The sequence below is a fragment of the Budorcas taxicolor genome, chromosome 2 (genome assembly GCF_023091745.1).
Source record: "Budorcas taxicolor isolate Tak-1 chromosome 2, Takin1.1, whole genome shotgun sequence".
In the NCBI taxonomy this organism is placed as follows: domain Eukaryota; kingdom Metazoa; phylum Chordata; class Mammalia; order Artiodactyla; family Bovidae; genus Budorcas; species Budorcas taxicolor.
In genome coordinates this window covers 3,333,689-3,352,493 of record NC_068911.1, presented here as the reverse complement: position 1 = coordinate 3,352,493, position 18,805 = coordinate 3,333,689, and the positions used below count along the sequence as shown (strand labels likewise).

General features: G+C 55.1%; 1 protein-coding gene across 1 annotated transcript in view; it reads right to left on the bottom strand.

Annotated features, from left to right (window-relative positions):
• Window positions 1–18,805, bottom strand: part of SDK1 (sidekick cell adhesion molecule 1) — a 723,652-nt gene that overhangs the window by 153,528 nt on the left and 551,319 nt on the right. Inside the window, exons 9-14 of the mRNA XM_052636011.1 lie at window positions 17,824–18,018; window positions 15,469–15,585; window positions 14,054–14,221; window positions 12,071–12,173; window positions 9,613–9,789; window positions 2,629–2,765 (exon numbers count right to left, since the gene is read on the bottom strand). Of these exons, the coding sequence (XP_052491971.1) occupies window positions 2,629–2,765; window positions 9,613–9,789; window positions 12,071–12,173; window positions 14,054–14,221; window positions 15,469–15,585; window positions 17,824–18,018 (897 nt within the window). The remainder of the gene's footprint in view (window positions 1–2,628; window positions 2,766–9,612; window positions 9,790–12,070; window positions 12,174–14,053; window positions 14,222–15,468; window positions 15,586–17,823; window positions 18,019–18,805) is intronic.

The window sequence follows — 18,805 nt, the reverse complement described above, 5'->3', positions numbered from 1 at the left end:
GTGTCTTTGCCACCCCAGGGACTGGAGCCTACCAGGCTTCCCCACCCTTGGGATTTCCCAGGCAAGTATACTGGAGTGGGTAGCCGTTCCCTTCTCCCAGGGATCTTCCTGACCCAGGGACTGAACCCCCATCTCCTGCACTGGCTAGCCGATTCTTTACCACTGAGCAAGGAGTGAGGCCCAAAGATTTTAGCTGCCATTGATTAATGAGGGAACCACTAAGACGTTCCAATGCATCAGAAGAGCATTCAAACAACATACATGCGACCGTCAGGAAGGCTAAAACGAACCTACAAACAGAGGCAAAACTGGCCAGCAGCTTCAGAGCAACAACCAGCTGCTACGGTCATGACTGATCACAAGGACACACGATTTATTTGCATCGTTGCGAGCGTTCTAGAGAAAGCTCCAGAGCTGTGAGATTACTCTAGAGTTATAGAAATAGCTCAAAAACAATGAAAAAGCATCAGGTGACCCTGAAGGCGGCTCGAAGGGCCACGGTGACCTGCCCCTCGGTCCACTTCAGAGTCCATCACAGGTTTTTCTGGCACTCTCCCCCTTGGGACTGTACCAACGTTAAAGACTAGTCTTGATCAATCTCGACCAGCACTTTAGAGCAGGCCACGCCCTTCTGCTGTGGGACGGAGTCCTCAGCCTGTCTGCAGGGTCCCTGCTGTGAAGATATCAAGAGCCCTGCCCTCTCTCTTTTCCTTTGTTCGCATCACACAGCCTGTGGGACCTTAGGTCTCTGACCAGGGATTGAACCTGTGCCCCATGCAGTCAAAGAGGGCTGTCTTAACCACTGGACCGCCATGGAGGGCCCGCCAGGCCCCCCTGGCCCGGCCGGGCCTTCCCCCCTCAGCCCAGCAGGCTCGTCCCCTGGGCTGGGCCTTGGGATGTGGCAGTTCTCTCCAAGCCCTGGCCTCTGGCAGAGACGCCTGGGGCCAGAGGACGGCCAGCTCCCGGGGAGGAGCTCGGGACGCCTGCGGGGCCAGGCTCTGCACAAACGGGCTTTGGCTCAGGCCGGTGCCTAGACACGCTGTGGCGGCAGCTTCAGAGTTCTGCTCCGTGAGCGTGCTGACAAGGCCGTCCTGTGACGCTGGCGCGTCGAGAGGGCAGGTGTTACCCAGCGCCTGCCTCCACCACCAAGCCAGGCCAGAGTGGTCCCTGCAGGACCCACTTCCAGGAGGACAGAGGCTGACTCTGCCTGCCAGGCGGTGCTGGTGGTGGCCCGTACCCTGAGAAGTGGGACGTGGGGACTGTTGGATGGGGTTATTTAGAACTGTCCGCTGGCACAGCCCTCAGCGCCAGCCAAATACCATCTCCGTTTTAGCGCGTTAGCTGCTAAGCGGGTCTTTCTGACCGTGATTAGCCAGCGTGTTCAGGGGCTTCTTAAGGGTGCTGTTCCCTAATAAATATAAACCCCAGATGACAATGCTGGTATTGCTATCTGCTCGGCAGGGAGATGTGTGACTCTCCCACTGACAAGTGGGCTGACTTGGCCAAAGCCGCAGATGAAGTCGGGGCCAGTCGGAGAGAACGGTCCTCTCCACTTCAGAGTCTTTGTGGTAACCATGCTCGATGCAGTCGTGGTGACGGTGCGGACTACCCCAGACTCTTCTCTAGAGGCTCTTGGGGAAAGCGTCTGGGCAGTGGCCAGCTCAGGTGGGCCCAGCAGGGGAGCCGGGGGCAGAGAACGCCCTCGGTCACCTTCTCGGCGTCTTGGCCCCTCCCGCACGCTGTCCTCATTTCAGAAGCTGTTTCCACAGGCCTGGAGGTGACACGCTGCCCCTTGCCCTTGCCACCCTGGCCTCCCGCCACGCCCGCCCGCCAGGGGCGTCGTCCGACCGTCTCCCGTCTGGGTCCTCCCCCCACTGTCTCCCCACGGCACTTGGAATGAAGGCACCTCAACGGGAGAGCCCGGCTGTCAGGGGTTGAGGCTGCCGGTGTCAGCGTGCAGCCAGCACCCAGCAGAGGGCCTGGTGCACAGCAGACGCCCAAGCAGGACCAAGTACTGAGCAGATGGACCGATGCAGTGAGTGACTGTATGTAAAACCCGCTTCCTACTTAGGCAAGACGCCTGACAAAGAGCCAGCCAGCCACGCACACTGTCGGGGGCAGCTGGGGCGCGTGTGGAGCCGTGCCCTATCTTAGGTGACCCGGGCACCCCAGGGCACCTCCCTCACGGCCCAGGGTCGGTGACAGGACCCGAGTAAATCCTCTGGGAATCCACCAGGGAACCGGACCCCGTTCATCCGTGAGTGCCTATTAAGGGCACAGAGATGACGGAAACAGAGTCCCGATTTCAAGGAGACGACACCTGCGGGGTCCTCTCCACCCCGCGCAGGCGGGGCGCCCCTGCGGGCATGGCCCCGGGCCCTCGGCACAGACCCCGGCGCCCACCCAGGGAGGCCCCAGGGCCTCTCCTGCTGCTGCCCGCCTCGGCGCCCACACTGCCCTTTTGTTTTCCTGAAGCCCAAGCCGCGGTTTCCATTTGAAACTCCGTAAAGCATTTGGAGCGTTTCGCTGGCTGGTGTGGGTCTGAGCCAGAAGGAAAGGTTAAAGACATTAAGAGCCAGGAAAAAACCTGATCATTGCCCACGGTGACACCACCGCGTCGCTACTTACTATTCTCGGACAGCTCCACGATGTAGTAAAGAACAGGGCTGTTCCCGTCGAAGGGTCGGACCCAGGAGAGCACCACGGCATGGCTGTGTGCAGGGTTCAGGCTGGCCACGAGGTTCTGGGGTGAATGAGGCAGCTCACTTGGATACAAAGGAAGAAAGAAAGAAAAAAAAAAGAACCACATATCAGAATTGTGTGATAACCTTCTGGCTCTCACACTGCCAGGTCCTGGGGTGTGATGTTTGGAAAATGGAAAACAACAAGCAGGCCCCGAATGCAAACACTAATGACTCGCTGCCCTCCCTCCTCAAAAAAAACAAAAACCATCACCATTCACAATGTGTTTTATTTTCCAAACGTAATTTGATTTAATCCCTCTGGTAGGGATTAAACAGCTAATGACTCTCACTTAAATCGAGTGGGGAGTGCCCATTTCATACAGTAGATGGTTTGATTGAGAAAACTTGGTCACCAATTTGCTTCTGCAGTGAGACGCTGTTAATGGGAACACAGCAAGCCACGTGAGAGGAAGAGGCCCGAGAAACAGGGTCAACTGTGGAAGCTCCCCACACCAGCTGTTTGGAGTCACCAGCCACGATGCCCGTATGTCTCCTTGGACAGCGTGGCCGTCTCATGACTGGGCTTGGGCAGTTATACTGTTGCCCTGGTTCTGTTGGGCAATGGAGATTCGGGAGAGGCATTGAAAGGCAACTGCGGTGAAAACGCTAACTGAAAACCCATGGAAACAGTAAGCAACCCATCAGCAAGGATACAAAGCGGAAACAAAGCAGACAAACTCTGGAAAGAAGCTACAAGCAGAACGCGTCTTCATTGGGATTTACTGATGATGAAGCTTCAAAACCCAGCTGCGTGGTTTCTGCCACCAATGGTGCTGAGACCTTGCACCCCCGAGCTGCCAGGCCCGTGTTTAACCTTTGCCCCTTGGGCCCCAGGGCAGGGCCCTGCGTTTTGGACCTTAGAACTGGCTTTTCCTCCTGCTGGAGAGGGGAGGGGGCTGGAAAGGGGACGCTGGGTGTGACCTGTTTCACCCACCAGCTAGCTCTGGTCTCTCTTACACATCAATTACTGCTGACCCACACAGGCCAGCACAGAAAGCCATAATTATACTTGATATTTTTAATTTAAAAAGTGTACTCATTACCCTTGGAAATTTATTAAGCTGTTATGTGCCTGCAGCTACCTAAGAAACACAGCTCTCTCTAACCCACCAATGCGGTTTATAAACAAACTAATATTTCTCACGTAGACCGCGACTTTAAATCAGTACCATGAAGGATGAACTCGGGCCTGAAATGTCGTCCTGTTTTCTCTTTAATTGTGAACTGAGTTTTAAATCAGGAAAGGGGCCCCTCTGCTCTGTCCACAACACCAGCACTCCTGGAGTCGTGAGGATCAGACTGCCTGGAGCCCTGCGCTCTGCCAGGGGTCACGCCGCTCCCCTGCCCTCAGCAGCACCCCTTCCCGGCTCAGCCATCTCTGCCCCCCAGGTACTCTCCTGCGAGCACAGCGCTGCCCAGGGGGACCAAGCCCATAACTCACCACTCGCCCAGCCTCCAGAGTTCAGTCTCCCCTCTGTGGGGACCCTCTGCGCCCCCTCGCCCCTGACTCGACGAGCAGAACTCATCACGCCTACCTCGACTCCCTCTGTAATTGATAGACTTTCCAGCTGGACAAATGTCATGATGTCCACAGAGCAGGGCCAGGCCGCGTGCTGGATGACGGGCCCTCGTCCTCCGCCAGGCAGCCTCGTCCACCCCGAGTCACCGACGCCTGGAGCTGAGCGGCACACGGGGGACGTGGGGAGGGTGGGTGCGCTGATCCCGCGGGGGCGGAGGGAAGAACAAAGCCCTCTCCAGCCTGCCCTCCCAGGTGTGGACACAGCCAGAAGACGGCCCTGGCCCTGGCTGCCCAGAGTGCCCAGCTGGGGAGCCACAACGGGGACAGCAGCTGAGAGGCAGTGCCCTGCGGGGGAGGCGGGGGCTGAGGACGAGCGCATCGGGGGTGAAGACGGAGGACCAGGCGGGCAGTGGCCGCTGGGGGCACAGGCAGGACTAGGGGCACCATGAGGTTGCAGCGGGGGAACGCAGGGCTTGCAGTGCATCGTGGAGGGAGGCGAGTGAGAGAGGCCCGGGTCCAGAACTTCTGGCTGTTGGTGTGACGCTAGCTTTCCGGGGCTGGAACTGGGACCCCGAGGGCAGTTCCTTAGAAAGGGTCCTGGCGACAAACTGTCGGAGGATGCTCTGTGTAACCGTCAGGAGGGAGAAGAGACGTGCGGCAAGCCTGGTCAGTGGTCAGAGGAGGCAGGCAGCCGGGGCTGACGTGGGTGGGGTCGGGGAAGACACGGCAGCCGGAGGAGGAGCGCACAGCGGCCCTGGGGCCAGCCTCGCAGAGTGGTCCTCCTGTCCCCAAGGAGGGACGGACAGGACAGGGGGCGGCGGGAAGGGACCGGCTCCTTCTGCATAAGAGGAGAGTTGGCCGTGGCCCAGAGCGTCTCTGCACACCCTATCCCGGGGGGTTGCGAGGGGTCCGAGCCTAACGTTCCCACAGCCGGGAAGACCCCGGGTCTGCGCTCAGAGCCAGATCGTGCCTCTCAGCCTAACCAGAGTGCACTTAGCGGCAACCCATCTGGTGGGTGAGCGGGTGGCTCTTCCAGGGCTGGAGGCTGGCAAGGCGGAGGGCTGCTCACCACGCCGCATCTGCTGGTCACTCCAGGCAGCCTCCCATCCAGGTGTCCACTCAGGAAGCCCTGGAGCCAGCTCGGACAAGGCCCTGGTCCGTTCATCCCACCTGGGGCGCGGGTCTGGGGTCCTGCCTCCTGGCCCCTGAACGGCCACCGAGGGGAAGCGCACAGGGCCTGCGGGCGGGGGGCACATCGAACGGCAGCGACCGAGCCTGTGGTGGACGGGTGAGCGGAGAATTCTAGAGAGACTGCGGAGACTTAGGAACTTAAAAGGCAAAGTAGCCTTGAGACATTTAGCACCGGTACCGAGATTTAGAGCCAGCAGTGCCCAAGGACGTCGCTGTCTGGGACGCGGCTGGAGAGAACGAGCCCTCGTCCATCGCCACCCAAGTCCACGGTCACCCCCGGAGGACGGCCGATGCAAAGTGCCGTTTTTACATACATCACAGGACTCTGAGTCGGAAGGAAATTCAGATTTCTTTTTTTCTTCTGGTTGCAGCCTCTCCCCATTCGGAATTCCTCTCTGGCATATCTCTGGTTTCAGTATTACCGGTCTCACAATGCAGAGAACTCTTTAATATACATTGGAAATGTACACTATTTCTTTAAATGATACGTTTCGGTTATCTGCAAAATTAAGCCTGGTGAAATATTCATCTAACCCATCCATGGCCGACAAATGAGGCTTTCCGATACTCTGAATCCGTTTCGGAGGATCTTATCTGAGAGCAGGAGAGGGTGTCTCAGCACGTCTCTGCCAGCGTGAAGGGAGGTACACGACCAGCAGGGGGACTCGCCGACCCTGGTGTGCAGACGGGGTGACGAACGAAACGCATCCGAGGACGCGGGGGCGAAGCCCGTGCTGAGTCACCAGGCGGTGTGAAGAGAACTTGCCATCGGGGGAACTAGGCCGCGTAATGGCAGAAATTACCAACCACCCAGCCAGGCCTGTGCAGGCAGGCGAGGCGGCGAGGTGTGTTTGGGAAAAACCAGCTGGGGAAGAGACCCGAGAGGAAGCGGATGGTGAAGAGGCGCCCGCGGGGGGCTGCCCGGGAGGGAGAGGGCCCAATGAGCATTCTTCTATAGAAAAGCCCTGCCCCTTGAGCAGACAAACGACGGCCTCGGTCAAACCCATCTTCTCTGAGTTCACTCTGCGGATGAAGGCAGTGGGGGCTCGATAGCTCTTGAGAAATGGCACTAAATTGTTTGCTCTGTATTACGGCCTTGTCAGAAGTGGTTCTAGTGAAGGAAACCTCTCCCGCTGCCTCGGGGCCGTGTCTCCAGTCGCTCCGTAAATGAGGCTTTCCTCTGTACTCTGGCTCAGAGGAATTAGTCTCTGGTCTCAGAAGGAAAGACGCAGTGCTAGTTGGGTTTTTAAATGATTAACAGTCAACCCACAGAGCCTTGGCGTCTGGTCCCTCTGGGATGCTCAATACAGCAAGAAGCTTCGGGGGTCTGCAGCCACCCCAGACCCAGTTTCGTCCTGTAAGGCCCCAGCAAACTGGTAGGACAGATGGAACTACCATGACCGGTAGCCAGCGTAACCAAGACTGCGTGTTGTTAACTGGTCAGATGCGCCGTGAGACCCTCTGGAAATGCAGAGACCTCTCCTCTCCGGGCGGAGAAGGCAATGGCCCCCCACTCCAGTCCTCTGGCCTGGAAAATCCCATGGATGGAGGAGCCTGGAAGGCTGCAGTCCATGGGGTCGCTGAGGGTCGGACACAACTGAGCGACTTCACTTTCACTGTTCACTTTCATGCATTGGAGAAGGAAATGGCAACCCACTCCAGTGTTCTTGCCTGGAGAATCCCAGGGAAGGGGGAGCCTGGTGGGCTGCCGTCTATGGGGTCGCACAGAGTCGGACACGACTGAAGCGACTTAGCAGCAGCAGCAGCTCCTCTCTGGGAGGGGGTGAGGCAGACCCCTCTGAAATTAATCCTCCTTGGTGGCACCAAATACACAAACCTGTCTCCATCTGCTAAGTGGAGCAGGGCTTCCTCAGACACTGATGGGCCACCTGTTCCAGGCACCAAGGCCTCCATGGCAGACAGACATACCTGGTGCGTCCAAGGGTCACAGACCTCAGGCAGAAATAAAGTAGGGTGAAAGAGAGACACCTCTTGGGCCCAGTGTGTGTGTGGGGTGCTGTTGATGAAAACAGGAGTATTTTTTTTATGAGATGGTGAGGAATAGTAAGAGCTGGGACTGACTGTCCCCCCTGAGTGGGGCTCCTGGCCAGTCCATTCAAATTTCACCACCATCCTTCAAGGTAAACAACAATGCGCCCTGTTCACAGGTGAGAAAACCGAGGCTGCAGCATGGGAGCTGGGGAGGGGCCCCCAGGCCAGTGTCACTCGGGGGTGGCCAGTGGCCCTGGTGCGATCGTGGCTTCTCCCCCCACCAGGGTCCCCTAGCCCCCCTGCCCCCCTGGCTGACACAGAGCAGACGCCCCAGGGCGCCAACTATGAAGCAAGCCCACAGGAGAGCTGCCAGCGGCTGGCCTGCTCCTGAGAAGCCCCCTTGTAACGCTCCTAATTTCTATATTTAACCAAGTGGCTTTTAACTCGAGTGGGGAGGCTGGGAAGCACGCTTTCAGGCTCTTCTGAAGGACACTATTTAGCTGTGAGCAGCTCTCAGTCACCCCCGCAACAGGAGACTGTGGTTGCTGTCATCCGTGCGAATCCGGGAGACGTTAACGCGCTGGATTTGCAAGTTCTCTGAGAAGCTCGAACGCCCCGCAATCCTGAGTTACGGCTATTATCATCACTGTTGTCATTGCCGACGTCCTAGAGTTAGGACCTTATTGCATCTAAAGATACACGCGCTCTAACCTACAACCTTCCCCATTCATTCCGATTTGGAAGAACTGAGAGCTTATTACTCCGACAATGCACAAGGACCGCTGTCTCTCAAATCAGCTCTGCCACCAGTCGCTCCTAAATTGGTTTGAATCACGAATCTGCAGTATTTCTGTATTTGGAGATGAGGTGTTTTCCCATTACAGAAAGCCCATTATTTTATAGATAGAGCAACATTTGCTGAAAAAAATGCATTTTACTTAAAGGAAATCAAATAAGCAAATGGTAGGGAAGATACGTAAATCAGCAGAACAAAAAACTGCGGAAGAGAGAGAACGCGCTGCGCTGGAAGCTGCAGTCTGGCTTCTGCTGACAGCATCTTTATGAAACGCTAACGCTTACTTATTTGGCACCAATGACGGGTGATCTGAGAGTTCTCAAAGGTAGTTTACCTGTGAATAGCACGGTGCGTCACGTGGATTTACGGGTCGTGGACGCCAGAATCATCAACAATTTTTAGGAAGGCCTTTCTGTGAGCTGTGGATGGGGGAAGGAAGACAGGGGACCAGGGCTGAGCAGGGCGGGCACCCTCAAGTGGTGGGGGGCCTGGGCGTGTACACACCTGAAGGAAGGCCAGAGCCCTGAGCAGACTGGCTGGGAGGACTATTGGACACATTCATTCAACCTACCAATGTGCGTTTACTGAGCGCTCCAGGTATGCCAAACATGGCCAGGCCTCAAAAACGCAGAGCTGTGTCATCCTCCACTCCAGGGGAGAGAGAAGGGGGAGACAGAGGGTGAGGTGGTTAACCAGCATCACTGACCCAATGGACGTGGATCTGAGCAAACTCTGGGAGGGAGTGGACAGAGGAGCCTGGCGTGCTGCAGGCCATGGGGTCACAAAGAGTCAGACACGACTTATCGACTGAATAACAACAAATATACGCTGCAAAGATGACCTGGTCAGCAGGCCCTTCAGCTTCCTGCCTGTGAGGAGAGGGGCTGTGGGAGGCGAGTGTGGCCCCCACAGCTCCCCACCCCGGAAGGCCAGGCAGGTGGGATGGGCGGCTGCTTGCCACATCCGTGAGTTCTGGTGGGAGGTGTGTGCCTCCCCTCAGAGAGTAGGGGGCTCTCAGGGGCACTGGGCCGGCCTGCAATCCCTTACTGGCTGGAGGTTCTGACGGGCATCACGTGGAAAGGCGGGGTAAACAGTCCATCAGGACGCAGGGTCAGAGGGAATCATCGAGGAGGAAAAGCGATCGTGAACTGGCCAAGCTGAGGGCAGACATGATCCGACTTTAAGGTTACTGACCCCCACCCTGTAAGTGTGCGTGTCTGAGGCCCAAGGCGATTACCAAACCCCCAGCCCTGCAAGTGTGCCTGCCTGCGGCCCAGGGCGGCGGCCTCTGATCCCTGTTGTGCGACCCACCGCCGTGTGACCACGCATGGAGGAGCAGTGACCCAGCGCCAGGCGGGCGCGGTACTCACATCACCTCCAGGCGTGCCGTCCTGGAGTCGTTCCCGCCCTCGGAGATCACCCCGCATGTGTAGTCCCCGATGTCGCCCGACCACGTCTGGCTGATGAGGAGGGACCCGTCTTTCTCCACCACGACCCTGGAGCTGCTGGACGGGGCGATGACCACGTTGTCCTTCTTCCACACGTAGCTGTGGGCCAAGCAGAGAGGCCTGAGTGAGGACCCCGGCCGCTGACCTTACCCCTCTGTTAAAAAGCAAGCCATTGATGACTTTGTGAACATGCGTGTGGGCTATGCTGCTTCAGTTGTGTCCAAGTCCTTGCGACCCCGCGGACTGCAGCCCACCAGGCTCCTCTGTCCATGGGATTCTTCAGGCAAGAATACTGGAGTGGGTGGCGATGCCCTCCTCCAGGGGAATCTTCCCGACCCAGGGATCAAACTTGCGTCTCTTAGGTCTCCTGCATCGGCAGGCGGGTTCTTTACCACCAGAGCCCCCTGGGCAGCATGACTTTGTGAATATATTGTAGTAAATAGTAAGAACCACTGAAATGTGCTCTCTAAAGGGTGGTACCTAACGTGGGAATTATACCTTAAAAAAAGGAAAGCAACCTAAGGTCTTGGTCACAACACAGAGGCAGATGCTGAAGTTAAAAGCCGGACACTGAAGACAGGGCGGACGTTGCTCAGTCCTGGGGATCGGGTCGGGCAGTCTGAGGGGTCGTGGTCACACCTGTCACCACTACATCTGCCCCCCCCACCCCCGCCCCTGCTGAGGAACATCCTGGAGGCCAGAGTGTGGCTGGATAGGGGCAGGGCTGCGTAAAAGTCCCCAGGGCGGAATTCCCCAATTCCTGAAGAAAACGCATCAGACCCGGTCAACACGCTTTCTTAAAACCCAGTCATTCCGTCCTTGAAACTGCACGCCCTTCTCTTTTCATTTCTTAGGACTTTAGCACGCTTTTCTTTTCACATGCAGACGCCACTAGGAGCCCGCCAGCCTGGGGCTGTGGGTGGGCCGGGCCCCTCCCTGGTCACTGGGACCACAGTGCTGGCTCTCTGCTCCCAAACCCTGGGCCGGATTTCCAAACCGCGCCCAGCTCTTTAAAGGCTTGATGTGCGCAGAGCTCAGGTGCCGACGCACAGCTCGTCTGGCATCACCCGCAGACAGAGCGGGACTGCCCCTGTGGGAAGGAGGGGAATCGCTGCTCACTCTGGGAGCTCAGGGCCAGCGGCCCTCCCGGTGTCCAGGCGGGGGTGCCCAGAGTGAGCAACTTAATCACTTCTCAGGAAGTGAGCTCCGACTCTGTTTAACCACACATAAGAAGTTACGAGGAAACCACACAGATCAGAGGGTTTTTTCTCGAGGCCTTAGGGCAGCAGAAAATATGTTTGTCCTTTGTTGGGTGACACTCCCAAGTCCTTTAGAAATGAATGAATTCTCTGGGATCCAAGAATTCTCTAGGTAATCTTCTAGCTCATTGGCTTTCATGTGTTTGCTTTGCACTCAACATTCTTGGAAGGAAGGCAAACCTGATTTCTGAGCTCTGGGGAACTCCAGAGAGGCAGACAGAAATACAGTTCTCAGTCTGTCCAGGAGCTGCCCAAGAAGAGAGGAAACAGCCGGGGCTCCACATCCGGGTAGTGACGCGTCTGTGTGCCCACCGCCCTCTCCCTCTGCTCAGAGTGGAATGTGAGGACGCAGGAGGACGCCTCGGTTTGTCGGGGCTAACTGCACGCCTTTGGGGCTGAGGCCAGAGTGGAAACGCAAGGATGACCATGTCCTCTTTCTAGATGCATGCTCAAGGCTGGTTCTGAAAATTAAAAACCCTTCTGAAAGTGGCGGCTCTTTGGGAAGAAGCTCGTGGTCGACAGCCACCTGTGTCTGCTGCCCCGTGTCTACCTGGACAGTCAGGTTCTTCATCACGACCTTCCAGGCTGAGTCAGACAAAGGCGGGGCGGGGTCACCGTCCCCTGAGCGGGTCTTCACATCCTCCGGTTCCCCTCGTTCCATGTGTTTTCCTCTAAGCGAGTTGATCACTGCGGGGCCTTCCCCCACGTGGCACTCACTCTCTGGCTGATACACAGGAGCTGTCTTTGCGGTAGAGCAGACCCCTCGGGTCCAGCCAGGCCCCAGCACAAACACTGCTGAAATCCCATTCGATCTCTCTGGATTTTTCTCTCATTAAGTATCAACCTCTGACAAGCATGTTTTACAGATAGTGTATTAACCTTGGCAGAAAAATCATGAAACGCTGTATTGAAGTCATGAAGTGCAACACAGCTCACTGTAAATAATACATAAGGCTGGAGTGGAAGATGGGGTCTGTGTGATTAATGAAGGGGCCCGGGACTGTAAGAGGCTGTAATCAGGGACCTGTGGCTGAAATCAAAGCTCCCGAGATTCTCCCCTCTTGTCTCTACCTCAGGGCCCCAGCTCACGGAATGTTAATGCTGTAACTGACGGAACTGACCGGAGAGAGATGCGGGGGTCGTGGGTGGCTCCGCAGTGCAGCGTGGCCGTGGTCCCCTTGATCACCACGCGGTCCTCCGGAGGGGTCACGATGTACGTTCGATCTGCAAAGACACAGGCTGCAGCTCAGACGGGACCCCGAGGCTGAGAGCTTCCTGCTTCGGGGGGCGGGGGGATTGAGCCGGTCATCTGACAGCCCAACCTCGCTTCCTCTCTCCGCAAAACGAGTGTAAACGGAAGTGATCAGAGACGCTCGGGGAATTGAGAGCAAGCCCGTCTGCATCTCGGGGAGGCAGGCAGGCAGGCCTCCCACCCACCCAACCCCCCGACCCTGGTCATGCCCCGACCTCAGAACACTCCAGAAGGAAATGGGAAGCAAGATCACAGGCAGGTGTCTACCAGGCTCTACGCTCTGAGGAAGAATCTGGATTCTTACCTAAGAGGATCAACATTCTGGTAAGGTCCACACTGCACCTCATGGCTTTGCAAAGCGCTTTCATTTATGGGTTTACTGAATCCTTACAACAGTCTCGCGAGGGCTGTGGTTCTCCCAGTGACCAGGAGGGGAAACCGGTGCTTGGCCCTGCAGGGTCTCTTGCCCGATAGTCCGGGGCGCAGGGGACCTGGTGCTCTGTGCGGGCCTGAACATCCGCCGGCACTCCACAGCCCCGCCCTGTGTGTCCCCACGCCGCACACCCTGGAGGCGGGTGCTGCTCTGAGGCTGGAAGGAGCCCGGAGCCTAGGTCAGGAGGCTGGGTCCCTGCTGACTGCTCACCCGTGGAGCATCCAGAGAAACACCTCTGCTCGGAGCTCGGTTTTCCTGCCTATGAAAGGGGTGCTGCTGTTTGCTCCCACTGGGACAGACAGAGCCGGAGTACCTGAGAAAACCCCAGGCCACGCAGGGCTGTGCCAGCCATTCTTGTGTTACTACAATTTTGCATCTTAGCAGACCCACAATATGCTCTGGTGAATGACCTACAGAGATGCAGATATCAGTTTTCCACAAGCGTTTACATTTACGGTTAATTTCCAGGGATGCTGGATGAATCAGACATGGTTGACACATTAGGTTATCCCATGGAACAAAATCTCTTTTCTAGTAAATATTTAACAATAAGGGGGGGGGGGCGGGCACTGTACTCATGGTTTTAAAAAAAAACTAGTGATATCTTTAGAAAACCTAATAAATTAGGAAGGGTCATTTATCAGAGTGGATACCAACTATATCATAGAAATGTAAACCAGATATGAAATAAGGCACAAGTGCTTTTTTTTTTTTTAGTTTTTCTTCAAGGAAGTTATTTTAACAAATTATTCACTCATGCAGTTAAAAGTTTCTCTCCTCATATAGATGGCTTTAGCAAAATCTATTCATGAGCACTGTTTCTGGCTGTTTTGGACAATAATGTTGTAGTGATATGGATACAGAAGAAGCAGAGAGGGAAAAGTTAATCAGCCGGGGAAGCTGAATACTTGGTAATCCAAACCCTAGGTTCTGGAAAACAATTTATTCTGCATTTCAGAAACCCATGTTATAGTTCACTCCTACACATAGGAAACATCCATACTTAATATATGGGGAGGGTTTTATTTGGTTATAATTACAGTGTGGGAAAAATACTTCCCCTTGGATTTTAAGTCTTGATCTACTCTTCTCATGTGATTTGTATAAAATTAGCCAACTTCTCAGTTTTGTTCTTTGAACTAGTTTGGCATAATACCCCTACTCTACTGACTTTAAAAAGTTAACCTTTTCTCTCTCCTGAAATGTCCCCATTAAATCTTTGAATATGTTTTCTAATTAGTCTTTTAGAAGCTGAAAAAAACTAATTGCTCAACAGATTTCTCTAAATTAGTTGTAAAAATGATGATTCTCCTTTGATTAGATTAGGGAGTCCAAGGGCATATTGACATCCCCAAGCACAGACAATGTGCTGATTAAACCATTATTAACAGGTCGTTCCACGTGGGCCGTGGTCCTTACTCCACACGGTGAGCGTGGCGGACGCGTTCAGGGAGCCCTCTGAGTTGGCTGTGTGGCAGGTGTAGTTGCCCGCATCCTGGATGAAGACAGGGGTGATCTGCAGACCCCCAGATTCCAGGAGCATGAACCGGGGGATCCGCACAGAGCCGCTGGCCAGAATATGGCTTCCTGCGGACGACAGAGGAAACAGGAACGTGAGAACCGTAACGTTCAAGGAGACGCAATGCTGCGGCTGCAGCCGGGAAGATAAACGAGGAAATAATCGGAACAGTGGAAACTATACGCACGGAAGTAACCAAAGCAGTTTGCTTTAGCAGTCATTAGGATAACGGAAGCCAAGAACACCCTAACTTCCAACGCTGAGACTCGGTTAAGAAAACCATGAGCCACGAATGGACACGTACACCCTGCTGTCTTTCTACCGTCTAGCACATGGAACCCTGCTCAGCCTCACGTGGCAGCCTGGATGGGAGGGGAGTTTGGGGGGAGAGTGGATACAAGTATACATTTGGCCAAAGCCCTCAGAGTTCACCTGAAGCTATCACAACACTGTGAATTGGGTAAATTTCAACACAAAGTAAAAAGTTTAAAAAAATTGCAATCCATAAACGTAATGGCTTCCTCTGAGTGGCGGATTTTGAGTTTTCTGTACATAAATTTTCTATCTAAGGCTATTATTACATTCTGAATCAGGAAAGACAAGAAGAAAATATCTAAAATGAAAGAATCCCCTCCTCTTTCCGATTAATCGTAGCTTCCCAGACCGTTGTGTCTGTAAGCTGAGGCCCCTTCGAGAGTTGGGAAGCCACCAAGGGCTTGTCTGGGTGAGAAAAAAGTGCAAGTTTTGAGGTTTCACCCGGATACAGTCCACCAAGCATGATCTATGGGGAGGAGCCCAACTCAGCTGGGGCTTGTCAAGGATGGACCGCGTGTGCCATTCATTCAGTGGCAGGGGTGCCTAAGGTGTTGATGGGGCTGGGCGGGGGCGGGGTGGTGCTGCAGTGAGCTTGAGACGTGACTCCACACTTCACAGGAACGGAAACAGAGTCAGACTGAGTGTCGCACACGTCCAGCTGCCGAGGACGCAGGTAGTCCTGTGCTGGACGCAGCTTGCTTAAAGTAACAAAGTACATACTCCTAGCTGTGACCACCCTCCTTCACAAAGGGGCTGAAACCGGACGCCCTAATTTAAGGGGCCGCCTGGCCCAAGGCACTGACGGAGGCCCCTGAGGAGGAAAGAGCTGCCCGCGCGTGGTAGGGCAATGGGCCTCCTCTTCGGACGGTGAGCTCCGATGGGGTCTCGCCCATCTGGCTCCCCAGGATCTTCCTCCTCACAGAATGGACGGTGAATGGGAGTAACAGAGGTAGCCCTGCCCCGCCGGGTTCGCCTCCTGAGGCAGGTGCGAGCCGCCTACCTCTGCTCCACACGATGGCCGGCCTGGGGGCCCCGGACACCTCACACCTGAGCACGGCTGTCATCCCGTCGGTCACCGTGGTGTCCACCGGGAGCTGGGTGAAGGCTGGGGCCACATCTAGGCAGAGGGTGCGGACAGTGAGACGGGAACGCTCAGGCCCGCCTGGAGGAGGCATCTGCCCGGGTGTTTACAGAACTAGCCACAGACAGCGCTGCAGCGGTGACAGATGGGAGCCCTTCGGGACCGCCTCTAGCCCTGCACCTGCACGAGCGGGCAGAGCAGGAGGGCTGCGTGCATGCGCAGCCGCTTCAGTCGCATCCGACCCTTTTGCGACCCCGTGGACTGTAGCCCACCAGCCTCCTCTGTCCATGGGACTCTCCAGGCAAGAATACCAGAGGGGAGAGCCAGGCCCTCCTCCAGGGGATCTTCCCGACCCAGGGATCAACCCCCCCACGTCTCTTACATCTCCTGCTTTGGCAGGTGGGTTCTTTACCACTGAACCACAGAGCTTTCAGATGAACAGTAAAAAAAAGACGGACATTTATTTATAGAAATCAAACAAGCTGCTTTCATTACTTAAAAAAAAAATAGAAATATCTAATTTCTGAATATTAAATATCACCCAAGAGATGACATTTTGACACTTCCTAGGATCCATTTTGAACATTAAAATAAACAGATTCTAAGGACCTCAGAAAAGAATCTTAGCTTTGTTTCTGAGCCTCATGGGCCCAGAGTAACTGACATGGGTGCTCAGTAAATGCTTGTTAAATGAATAAATAGATACTGATTGTTTTACACACTATATTTTTATTTCATGAAAAGTGCTCTTTTTTTTTTTTTTTTTTTAATCCACTTTGCAAAGCCCTGTACTTACAAAACAGATACGTAGTATTATCATTACAGGTATTTATTTGTTCATGCTCCAGTTGTCATGGGAACCAGGTTAAGTAGCACTTTCATTTAAATTTCTAAACTGATCCTCCTGAGACCCCTGTGACCTGGGCTGAGCTGGCTAGGTTTTGAAGAGAGAGCTGAGCCTGGGTGGGATCGGGCGGTCTTCCCTGGGCCTCCCATGAGAGCGGGGTCTGGGTGGGATCAGGTAGTCTTCCCTGGGCCTCCCATGAGAGCAGGGTCTGCAGCCTCCACCCTGGGCCCAGTCCAGTCTGCCCCTGTTTCTGTAAATGAACTCCTGTGAACAGCCACGTCTGCTCAGACCTGTCTCTGCTGTCTCCAGGTTACGACAGCAGAGGTGAGTGGGGGCAACAGAAACCGCCTCCCTCAAAGCCAAAAGCAGTTACATCTGGCTTTGTACAGTCCCTGCCCCGCACATCCCGGGCCCCTGCTGCAGAACAGGGTTAAGTAATTCCGTGCTCAGACACTCAGTCGTGTCTCATTCTTTGAGACCCCCATGGACCACAGCCCGCCAGGCTCCTTTGTCCATGGGATTCTCCAGGCAAGAACACTGGTCGGGGGGGGGGGTGGGTTGCCCTTCCCTTCTCCAGGAGATCTTCCCAACCCAGGGATCAAACCTGTGTCTCTTGCGTCGTCTCCTGCACTGGCAGACGGGCTCCTCGCCACTGATGCCGCCTGGAACTCCCCAAGCAATTCTAATAGATCAAAGCTCAGTCTCCAGCTTAAGACCCCAATAGTACTTTCACTGCTTGAAGTGATACTGGTTTCCTAGACTCCACAACGGAGGGGAAATTTGACCCTGGGCAAGGTCAGAGGAAGTGACCCCTAGTTCAGCAAAACACTTGCATGAATATCTCAGTATTGCAACAGTCTCTTCCGAGTCATCGCTGACAAGAGCCACTGGCCATGCACGCACTGACCGTGATTTGATTTCCTGAACGGCCCCCGCACCCGGAGACATCAGCATTTTGCTTCCAGACAGGGCAAGCATGAGAATTCCATAATCACTAAACTCTACTTGTTTTAGAGGGAAAACAACTATGGGAGATTAAAGAGAAAACCCACAGATACCTTTATCTTACTTTTTCATAATGCCAAAGTATTTCTGTTAATGGGATCATAAAAGAAACTCATGAAAGAACTATAATTGTTCAATAAAACTAAAATAGAGCATAAATATAGAAAAACAGGTGAAAAAAAAAGATCAAAAGAAGAAGATTAGGCATGAGCTGTCCACTTAGTCTTTCCAGTTCTGCCCAGAAAGACGGGGGCTTTGCTTCTACATCTCAACAGAGCAGCGTGTTCAAGTGCCCGGGGTGTGGGCACTCGGGCTGGACAGACACCCGTGTTCCCTGAGCATCCGTGGGGCAAGGGCAGGGACGCCGGGGCCTCAGGGCTGTCCAGGGGCCAGGCTCTGGGAGGCGTGGGGGCAGTACTCACTGGTGACGTCCAGGTAGGTGTGGGTCTGGACCTCCCCACCCGCATTGCTGGCCAGGCACTGGAAGATCCCCGAGTCCTCTGGATGCAGCTGCTGGACACGCAGGCCTCTGCCAGCTAGCACTTGGTACCGAGGGTTCTGGAGCTTGTTGATGGAGACAGCATCCTTAAACCACTGGAGGGCGGGAGGAGGGACCCCTGCGGAGAAGTGGAAACAGTTGGGCATTTAAAACTCTTGAAATTTCAAGAACTGCCACGTGAGGACTGAGGCAAAACGACTCCAAGGTATTTCACTGGGCATCTCCTCATCCCTCCAAGCGCCTGGTCGGGTGGTGTTCTTATCTTCCATGCAGATGGGGAGAGGGCTGCAGACCCTTCCAGCTCTTCCCACCGTCTGGCCCTGCCCTTGTCCTACGGGTACGGCTGTGACTGACCTCAGACAGTGCTGGGAGGAAGGCCCCTGGCCCTGCGGTGACTGCCTCTGTTTCGTGGGGACTGGGGAAGGGTCACCAGGGTGGGAGACAGGTGCCCCCTCCAAGCTGTGCCATTGGCCAGGGCAGGTAACCCCTCTTCTTCCCAGTTCCCTGGGACTCGGGAAGGAAGTGGTGTCCCCCCTCGAAGGTGACTGTGAAGATCGATCGCATCAGCACATAAGCTCCTCCTGGCGCCCGGCCCAGGGGGCGTGCTCACCGCACAGCCTGGGACTACAGCACCCTGTCTCAGGAATCGGGGTCACTGATCCACGTGCTGCTGATCCATGCACTGATCAGTCACATGAGCCAGTCACCGATCCACGCACAGGGGGCCTGGTGGACGACCTCAAGCAGCAAGCATGCAAGGTGTATCTGGTCCAGGTTGTGGATTCGGGAGACGTCACCGTGGCCCCGAGACCAGGCTGGTGCAGAGATGACGGGGTGTGGGGGGATGCTCCCATGCCTGCACCCAAGAGCAGGTGGGCCAGCGTCAGATGGAGGCTCAAGGCCCA